The 11,108-nt window shown below is 44.3% G+C and overlaps 1 protein-coding gene across 2 annotated transcripts in view; it reads left to right on the plus strand.

Annotated features, from left to right (window-relative positions):
- capn15 (calpain 15) overlaps nt 1-7,532 on the plus strand; it is a 47,115-nt gene extending 39,583 nt beyond the window's left edge. For both annotated transcript variants that reach the window (XM_062991526.1, XM_062991527.1), the window contains exons 10-12: nt 3,812-3,975; nt 4,476-4,654; nt 5,217-7,532. In XM_062991526.1, coding sequence (XP_062847596.1) covers nt 3,812-3,975; nt 4,476-4,654; nt 5,217-5,394 — 521 coding nt within the window. In that variant the 3' untranslated portion in view covers nt 5,395-7,532. The remainder of the gene's footprint in view (nt 1-3,811; nt 3,976-4,475; nt 4,655-5,216) is intronic.
- The last annotated feature ends 3,576 nt before the right edge of the window (nt 7,533-11,108 follow it).

Raw genomic sequence — 11,108 nt, forward strand, 5'->3', positions numbered from 1 at the left:
AGCCCCGTGTTCCTTTAGAACGTTTCAGATACCACCAGCCCCGTGTTCCTTTAGAACGTTCCAGATACCACCAGCCCCGTGTTCCTTTAGAACGTTCCAGATACCACCAGCCCCGTGTTCCTTTAGAACGTTCCAGATACCACCAGCCCCGTGTTCCTTTAGAACGTTCCAGATACCACCAGTCCCGTGTTCCTTTAGAACGTTCCAGATACCACCAGTCCCGTGTTCCTTTAGAACGTTCCAGATACCACCAGCCCCGTGTTCCGTTAGAACGTTCTAGATAAGACTGATGGAACACCACCAGCCCCGTGTTCCTTTAGAACGTTCTAGATACCACCAGCCCCGTGTTCCTTTAGAACGTTCCAGATACCACCAGCCCCGTGTTCCTTTAGAACGTTCTAGATACCACCAGCCCCGTGTTCCTTTAGAACGTTCCAGATAAGACTGAAGGAACACCACCAGCCCCGTGTTCCTTTAGAACGTTCCAGATAGAACTGATGGAACACCACCAGCCCCGTGTTCCTTTAGAACGTTCCAGATAGAACTGATGGAACACCACCAGCCCCGTGTTCCTTTAGAACGTTCTAGATAAGACTGATGGAACACCACCAGCCCCGTGTTCCTTTAGAACGTTCCAGATAGAACTGATGGAACACCACCAGCCCCGTGTTCCTTTAGAACGTTCCAGATAGAACTGATGGAACACCACCAGCCCCGTGTTCCTTTAGAACGTTCCAGATACCACCAGCCCCGTGTTCCTTTAGAACGTTCCAGATACCACCAGCCCTGTGTTCCTTTAGAACGTTCCAGATACCACCAGCCCCGTGTTCCTTTAGAACGTTCCAGATACCACCAGCCCCGTGTTCCTTTAGAACGTTCCAGATACCACCAGTCCCGTGTTTCTTTAGAACGTTCCAGATACCACCAGTCCCGTGTTCCTTTAGAACGTTCCAGATACCACCAGCCCCGTGTTCCGTTAGAACGTTCTAGATAAGACTGATGGAACACCACCAGCCCCGTGTTCCTTTAGAACGTTCTAGATACCACCAGCCCCGTGTTCCTTTAGAACGTTCCAGATACCACCAGCCCCGTGTTCCTTTAGAACGTTCTAGATACCACCAGCCCCGTGTTCCTTTAGAACGTTCCAGATAAGACTGAAGGAACACCACCAGCCCCGTGTTCCTTTAGAACGTTCCAGATAGAACTGATGGAACACCACCAGCCCCGTGTTCCTTTAGAACATTCCAGATAGAACTGATGGAACACCACCAGCCCCGTGTTCCTTTAGAACGTTCTAGATAAGACTGATGGAACACCACCAGCCCCGTGTTCCTTTAGAACGTTCCAGATAGAACTGATGGAACACCACCAGCCCCGTGTTCCTTTAGAACATTCCAGATAGAACTGATGGAACACCACCAGCCCCGTGTTCCTTTAGAACGTTCCAGATAGAACTGATGGAACACCACCAGCCCCGTGTTCCTTTAGAACGTTCCAGATAAGACTGAAGGAACACCACCAGCCCCGTGTTCCTTTAGAACGTTCCAGATAGAACTGATGGAACACCACCAGCCCCGTGTTCCTTTAGAACGTTCCAGATAGAACTGATGGAACACCACCAGCCCCGTGTTTCTTTAGAACGTTTCAGATAGAACTGATGGAACACCACCAGCCCCGTGTTCCTTTAGAACGTTCCAGATAGAACTGATGGAACACCACCAGCCCCGTGTTCCTTTAGAACGTTCCAGATAGAACTGATGGAACACCACCAGCCCCGTGTTCCTTTAGAACGTTCCAGATAAGACTGAAGGAACACCACCAGCCCCGTGTTCCTTTAGAACGTTCCAGATAGAACTGATGGAACACCACCAGCCCCGTGTTCCTTTAGAACGTTCCAGATAGAACTGATGGAACACCACCAGCCCCGTGTTCCTTTAGAACGTTCCAGATAGAACTGATGGAACACCACCAGCCCCGTGTTCCTTTAGAACGTTCTAGATAAGACTGATGGAACACCACCAGCCCCGTGTTCCTTTAGAACGTCCCAGATAGAACTGATGGAACACCACCAGCCCCGTGTTCCTTTAGAACGTTCCAGATAGAACTGATGGAACACCACCAGCCCCATGTTCCTTTAGAACGTTCTAGATAGAACTGATGGAACACCACCAGCCCCATGTTCCTTTAGAACGTTCTAGATAGAACTGATGGAACACCACCAGCCCCATGTTCCAGATAGAACGTTCCAGATAGAACTGATGGAACACCACCAGCCCCGTGTTCCTTTAGAACATTCCAGATAGAACTGATGGAACACCACCAGCCCCGTGTTCCTTTAGAACGTTCCAGATAGAACTGATGGAACACCACCAGCCCCGTGTTCCTTTAGAACGTTCCAGATAAGACTGAAGGAACACCACCAGCCCCGTGTTCCTTTAGAACGTTCCAGATAGAACTGATGGAACACCACCAGCCCCGTGTTCCTTTAGAACGTTCCAGATAGAACTGATGGAACACCACCAGCCCCGTGTTCCTTTAGAACGTTCCAGATAGAACTGATGGAACACCACCAGCCCCGTGTTCCTTTAGAACGTTCTAGATAAGACTGATGGAACACCACCAGCCCCGTGTTCCTTTAGAACGTTCCAGATAGAACTGATGGAACACCACCAGCCCCGTGTTCCTTTAGAACGTTCCAGATAGAACTGATGGAACACCACCAGCCCCGTGTTCCTTTAGAACGTTCTAGATAAGACTGATGGAACACCACCAGCCCCGTGTTCCTTTAGAACGTCCCAGATAGAACTGATGGAACACCACCAGCCCCGTGTTCCTTTAGAACGTTCCAGATAGAACTGATGGAACACCACCAGCCCCGTGTTCCTTTAGAACGTTCCAGATAGAACTGATGGAACACCACCAGCCCCGTGTTCCTTTAGAACGTTCTAGATAAGACTGATGGAACACCACCAGCCCCGTGTTCCTTTAGAACGTCCCAGATAGAACTGATGGAACACCACCAGCCCCGTGTTCCTTTAGAACGTTCCAGATAGAACTGATGGAACACCACCAGCCCCATGTTCCTTTAGAACGTTCTAGATAGAACTGATGGAACACCACCAGCCCCATGTTCCTTTAGAACGTTCTAGATAGAACTGATGGAACACCACCAGCCCCGTGTTCCTTTAGAACGTTCCAGATAGAACTGATGGAACACCACCAGCCCCGTGTTCCTTTAGAACGTTCTAGATAAGACTGATGGAACACCACCAGCCCCGTGTTCCTTTAGAACGTCCCAGATAGAACTGATGGAACACCACCAGCCCCGTGTTCCTTTAGAACGTTCCAGATAGAACTGATGGAACACCACCAGCCCCATGTTCCTTTAGAACGTTCTAGATAGAACTGATGGAACACCACCAGCCCCGTGTTCCAGATAGAACGTTCCAGATAGAACTGATGGAACACCACCAGCCCCATGTTCCAGATAGAACGTTCCAGATAGAACTGATGGAACACCACCAGCCCCATGTTCCTTTAGAACGTTCTAGATAGAACTGATGGAACACCACCAGCCCCGTGTTCCAGATAGAACGTTCCAGATAGAACTGATGGAACACCACCAGCCCCATGTTCCAGATAGAACGTTCCAGATAGAACTGATGGAACACCACCAGCCCCATGTTCCAGATAGAACTGATGGAACACCACCAGCCCCGTGATTAATGTTTAGAATTTTCCGGAATGTTCCTGACTCCGCCCCCTTGTGTTTGTGTAACAGATGTATGTGTGTGTGTGTGTGTGTTCTCAGTCTCCAGCCCCACCACCCCCTCTCGGTCGTGTTCCGATTCCCCGGGCTACATCCTGGCCCTCTACAGCTCTCGACAGGTGATGGTGGAGCAGGTCGACGCCACCGCCACCACGCTCGCCGACGCCATCATACTGCTGACCGAGAACAAAGGAGAGAGGCACGAGGTACGTGATGTCCCGTCCCCAATTCTCCAGGGGTGCACAAACTTTCGCACAGGGCGCTATTAGCTGACGTGTCCGTCATGGAAAAGTCGAAAGTATGTGGACACCTGAGTCTGGGTGTTCCAGTTAGAGGAAGCACGTGTTACCCACCCCGTGAGATTAGTAGCTGCGTACTCTGGAGTTCCTCTTGTGGGTTCCTGTGGTTCCTCTTGTGGGTTCCCGTGGTTCCTCTTGTGGGTTCCCGTGGTTCCTCTTGTGGGTTCCTGTTGTTCCTCTTGTGGGTTCCTGTTGTTCCTCTTGTGGGTTCCTGTTGTTCCTCTTGTGGGTTCCTGTGGTTCCTCTTGTGGGTTCCCGTGGTTCCTCTTGTGGGTTCCCGTGGTTCCTCTTGTGGGTTCCTGTTGTTCCTCTTGTGGGTTCCTGTGGTTCCTCTTGTGGGTTCCTGTTGTTCCTCTTGTGGGTTCCCGTGGTTCCTCTCAGATGTTCCGTCTCTGTGTGTGTCTCAGGGTCGAGAGGGGATGACCTGTTATTACCTGACCCACGGGTGGGCGGGGCTGATCGTGGTGGTGGAGAACCGACACCCCAAGTTCCACCTGCACGTGTCATGTGACTGCACGGACAGCTTCAACGTGGTGTCGACCCGCGGCTGTCTGAAGACCATCGACAGCGTTCCGCCGTTACACAGGTACATGAGCGCGCGCACACACTCACCAATGAGTCAAAAGTTTGTGGACACATGTAATGTTCTGCCAGGTAGCAGGACGTTACCCTAGATCCTTCAACTTGCGTACAAGGTGGACGTGGGGCTCCAGTGTCCGGTTTTCACGATGTGTCCCAATTATAGGTGCTTGTATGGGCACACGAGGTTTGGATGCACTTGTAGACGCCCCTTCGGCTACAACAGCAGCTCCAGTCTCCCTGGAGACGTCTCTACAAGCTTGGTACATCTGGATTGAGGCGCTTTATTCCGTTCGTCATGGCAGTTCCTCTAAAGTCCTCAAGCTCCGTCATATTAAATATGGAGAGTCTGTGATCCGCCCTCTTCAGGTCCTCCTACAGATCTTTGACAGGTTTAGGTCCGGGCTTTGTCCGGGACACTTGAGGACCCTCCGAGACTCCTGGTATTCACTCCGGTGTTGTTTCGGCTCTATGATTCGGGTCACTGTCGTGTTTAAAACAATGATGGCAAAAGTGTGAAAGTCAAGGTTACCTGATGTTACCTGTGTTTCTCCCCTGTTGGATGGCAGACAGGTGTTGGTGGTCCTCTCACAGCTGGAGGGGAACGCCGGCTTCTCCATCACGCACCGCCTGGCGCACCGTAAGGCGGCTCAGGCCAGCCTGGGCGACTGGACTCCCACCAAGGCCACGCACTCGCCTCAGCTCACGCCCGACACCGAGGGACTGCACAGGCCCCGCCCTCTCTGACACACGCCCACGCCGGCGGGGGCGGAGCACTCTGGAACTACTGAGCCAATCGTACGACTGCTGGGCGTTCCCGTTCCACCCGGACCGCCGGGGGTGGGCGGGGTCGACCGCGGCCGAACCTGCAGGACTTCTGACCCTCGTCTGTTTTTTGATACTCGCTCACCTTTTAGACTCTCCACTGTCCAATCAAATGCTTCTTATTCCTGTCATGTGATCTCATTAGCATATGGGGGCGGGGCTTACCTACATTCATAGAACCAATAGGGGCCGGGTGAAGGAACTTCAACTGATCAAGGGGAATTGTGGGTAGTAATTATCACATGATGCTGACAACTTCCGAACTTCTAAAACCTGTCCTGTTCTCCCGGGTGCGTTCCAATCCGATTTCATGCACCCTTGTTCACTTTCCCTTAGCCTGCTAGCTATTTAGCCAGGCTGTTCGCTGCTTTATTAGCAAGCTAATCGTAACCTTGCAGCAGACTAAAGGTCTAGATTTCGTTCTAGTTACCTTTACTATGCTAAATAATTAGCATCTGCCGTAGTACAATACAGGCTAGTCATTATGTCAGTCAGATAGCTAACTATCAACTAATAAATGTCAAAATTTTAGCTGCTAGCTATTTATCCTAGCTGCGCATAAGCTAAACAGCAATTAAATGTGCTAAATTTTTTGCCAAGTTTGAGGTCCTTCCTCTAGGGGGCAGCAGTTAATAGAACCGAACCACATTTTTCTGCTGGGAAGTTAGCACGCTAGCTCATTAAAATGCTAATTAGTCAGCAAGTAACTCTGCAAGCGAGTTAGCAAGCTAATTCACATCCAAACGTGATGCCTTGCAGCTAGCTTTAACGGCAATTGAGAAGTGGAGTCAAACTACTCTGCTATCTAGATATCAGGAAAGCTAATTAGCATGCTAGTCAGTCAGTGATCTGTTACCGTTGTAGCTGGCATGCTATTCAAAATTTTAGGGGAGTTTTATGGAGTGTCAGCTCTTTGTTTCAGCTAGCTAGTTAGCATAATTGTTGATTTGGTTTGTGACGGGGTTCTGAGTTGTTAGTAGTTGACTCTAAAATGTTTTTGATAGCTAATTAGCATACTCATACTTCCAGTTTTAGGTTGTGCACACTTCTAAACTGCTAGCTGACAACCACAGTAGCTAGCAGGCTAGTTTGTAAGCAGCATAGCTCAGTAGCTAACTAGTAAATCTTTGTCAGGAAAGTCGGTAAGTAACTTTGATTTGCTGGCTAATTAGAAACATAGCTTATTATCACGTGTGTTAGTCTGTCATTTAGCCCTTTAGCTAGTTAGCTAGCGAAAGACCACGCCCTTGTGAGCTTTTTCTTACTATTTCTTGCAATTTATTCATTAGCTTAGCACCACAGTGGACAGCTGGATGGCAGTTTACTTTATTATCTACTGTTCACACTAGCAAATTAGCGTAATAGTTAATTAGTTACCCTAGCTAACTACCAAGTGAATTTGAAACGTGTATAAACTAAGCGAGCGTAAACTAAAGCAATAACATCAAAAACACGACGGCTAACACCGAGTAGTCTCGCTACTCTTAGCTAGTCAGCAGTGCCGCTAATTAGCGCATAACTTAGTTGGCTAGCATGAAGGCTTAGTTTCAGTAGAGCTGAATAACTAGCCAGCATCGTTCACACTGTGGAGTGGTTTAGGGGAAGTGAATGAGGGAGCAGGAGAAACGGTTTGGAACGCACCCCGTGTGGGCGCGTGTTATTTATTCAGTGCTGTATCAGATAGACGATGAGAGAAGCACAACATGCTGGAGCGGAATGGAGCGATGTGATTGGTGGATTGGTTGCTATGGGTTATTTTGATCTGTTATGTTGCGGGTGTTTGATGATTTGATGTATGTGAGTCAGCAGCACCACCTGCTGTAGAGACGCGGTACTGCAGCTCTACTGCTCCCACACACACACACTGTCCTTCCTATACACACACACACACACACTGTCCTTCCTATACACACACACACACAGTTTTTCCTATACACACACACACACACACACACTGTTTTTCCTATATATACACACACACACACACACCTTTTGCTCTCTTCCGATTTTATTTACATTTATAGAATCTTACAAATTAAAAAATAAAAATCAGCATTTTACTTTGTAGGTCTCGTTGGGAGAAACTTTGGTGTTTATTTAAACGTTTGCTGCATTAATACAGTCCACGATATTACAGTTTTATTACTCTATAATTCAGGGAACACACCTACTGGCATGATCTCCTTCCCAAAACCAGCTCAGAATCAATACCAGCTTCAGTCTAAAGTATCTGGACGAGGTAAAAACGACCGTGAGGTGAAACCACTAAGTGACACTAAATAAGCTGATAAACGAGTGCAGTGGCACAATGATTCGGTTATAAATGAGGACGATATTATAACGACTATATTATAATGATACACTAACGATAAGATCATGTTATGAGGACGATTTTATGATATGATGATTTATTATAATATCGCTTTAATATTGTATAATATTGTATTTAATATGACAATGTTAAGGCGATTTTATAATGATAATATAATAATGTTATAATAATATTATAACTATTATATTGATACAAAAATGATCTAATAATGTTATGAGGAGGATATAATGATATTATGATGATATTATAATGATATTATGACATTATTATTATAATATCACCTTAATATTGTCCTCATAACACTATCGTATTTTATTATCGTTATATTATAATTATATTGTTTTAATATCATCATAACAATAGTATGTCATTATATTGTCATCATGTTATAATAAATTCGTTGTAATATTGTGATGACAATGTTAAGACGATATTATAACGATAATATAATAAAGTTATGATAATATAATAGCAATTTTATATTAATATAATAGCGATCTAATAATGTTATGAGGACAATATAACAACATGATTATATTATTATAATATAATAATAATAATAATAATAAGTTACACTTATATAGCGCCTTTCACAAAAACCCAAGGTCGCTTTACAAACAAAAATAACAAAAAATAACAATCACACCAAAATAGCAGGGGAGGAAGAGGAAGAGTGCAGAGAAAAGAGACGGGTTTTTAGTCAAGTTTTAAATTTGGATAATAACACTATTATACTATTTTGTTGTCATTTTAATATTATAATATCATAATAATAGTATTGTTTTAATATTATGACAATATTATAATAATATAATTAAGTTATGATAATATAATAGCAATTTTATATTAATATAAAAGCGATTTAATAATGTTATGAGGAGGATATAATGATATTATGATGATACTATAACAATATGATGACATTATTATTATTATAATATCACCTTAATATTGTCCTTATAGCATCATAGTATTTCATTATATCATTATGTTGTTATAATAATATCAATTTAATATTGTCCTCATAACATTATCATATTATTTTATGGTCATTATAATATTATTGTAATGACATGTCCATGTTATCAGCTCCACTTACCATATAGAAGCACTTTGTAGTTCTACAATTACTGACTGTAGTCCATCTGTTTCTCTACATGCTTTGTTACCCCCTTTCATGCTGTTCTTCAATGGTCAGGACCCCCACAGAGCAGGTATTATTTAGGTGGTGGATGATTCTCAGTCCAGCAGTGACAGTGAGGTGTTTAAAAACTCCAGCAGCGCTGCTGTGTCTGATCCACTCATACCAGCACAACAATAATAATACCTGCTCTGTGGGGGTCCTGGCCATTGAAGAACAGGGTGAAACAGATAGACTACAGTCAGTAATTGTAGAACTACAAAGTGCTTCTATATGGTAAGTGGAGCTGATAAAATGGACAGTGAGTGTAGAAACGAGGAGGTGGTTTTAATGTTATGCCTGATCGGTGTATATTATTATAATAATATTTTTATAATGATTCTTTTTTCCTCATGATTTGATTTATTGAAATTGATTTTAGCGAGAGTTTTTATCTCCTCTATCTTCTAGAACACACACACACACACACACACACATACATACAGATGTTTTAAACATCACCATGCAGTAAACACACACACACACACACACACACACACACACACACACACACACACTCCTCCACTTACAGAGCTGTGGAAACACAACACACAGAGAACAAAGTTATCCAACAGCTGTATCAGTCAGGGAGCTCTGTAGCTGGTAAAGGTTCTACAGGAACACTGGGCCACTAGGTGGGGGATGATGAAATAACGGCTCCCGCTGTGGTTCGGTGGAACCGGTTAGATTTTGTCCTCTGTGTGTAACATCACGTCAGGTTACGTCACTACACCGTCATGTCTTTGTGATGGTTGTCTGCACAGGTGTGTGTGTGTGTGTGTGTGTGTGTGTGTGTGTGTGTGTGTGTGTGTGGAGCAGGATCATCTCTGTACTCTTCGTTCCTGATCTCAGGTTCCTCTGGACCAAATAAAGCTTTTTAATCCAGCTGTGTGGGACTCCGTGTTCAGGGTGGAATTACAGGTGTGGGTGTTGTGGGATCGGGGGGCATTGTGCTGGGTTGGTTTGGGCCCCTGGATCAACACCACACGATTCTGAGTGTGTGAACAGTTCAGCCGTGTCTCAACACTTCATAAACCGAGTTTAATATTCAATATCATACAGGTTCAGAAATACAGAACTCTACAGAACTCTAGAGGAGACGGAGCTCACCTGATCTCATTTAACTCAACACAACTCAACACAATTCATCGTATGTCAACACAATTCAACACAACTCGACACAATTTAACTGAACAAAATTCAACTCAACACAGCTGATCACAATTCAACACAATTGAACTTAATACAATTAATCTCAACACAATTCAACTCAACACAGTTCAGCTCAATTAAACACAACTTAACACAATTCAACACAACACTACTGAACTCAGTTTGACTCAACACAGAATAATTCAACACAACTCGGCATGATGTAACTCATCACGACTAAATTCATCACGGTTCAGGATCTGATGACGTTTATTAGATGTAAATAATCACACACGACTCACTGATACATCATTTATTATTATTATTATTATAATGAGACGCTTTACATTTATTATCTCTTGTGAGAGCAAAATAGATCTCATTTACCTTTACTTACACTTCAGTGTGTGTGTGTGTGTGTGTGTGTGTGTGTTGTACAGTGTGTATTATAGTGTGTGTGTGTGAGAGATTAAATATAGATATTAAAATAGAATATTTACATGAGAATCAGATAAAGAATTTGTATAAAGTGTGTGTGTGTGTGTATATGTATATAAAGCTACCTCTGAATTTGAATGTGTGTGTGTGTGTGTGTGTTAGAGCGTGAGAGTGTGTGCTGTTATATAAAGACAGGGTGGTTACAGACAATACAGCCAGAAGTACGTGGACACCTGATTGTAAGCCTGATGTACGAGCTGCTCATAACATTTCGGACTGTATCTGGGAATTTGTGTCCATGTGTTAAAAAGATCATTCCTGAGGTCGGGCACTGATGTCAGACAAGAAGGTTTGGCTCGCTATTGAGGTTCTAATTCATCCCAAAGGTTCTGAGTGGGGTTAAGGTCAGATTCACTGTTAGGAGGGGCGTCCACATACTTTTGGTAATGTTGAGTATATAACGTATTATGTTTATAAATATAAGTAGTTATTTAAGACATGAAGACTCTTTAATTTTCTTTTTGTAAACAGGAT

The sequence above is a fragment of the Trichomycterus rosablanca genome, chromosome 3 (assembly GCF_030014385.1).
Source record: "Trichomycterus rosablanca isolate fTriRos1 chromosome 3, fTriRos1.hap1, whole genome shotgun sequence".
Lineage (NCBI taxonomy): Eukaryota > Metazoa > Chordata > Actinopteri > Siluriformes > Trichomycteridae > Trichomycterus > Trichomycterus rosablanca.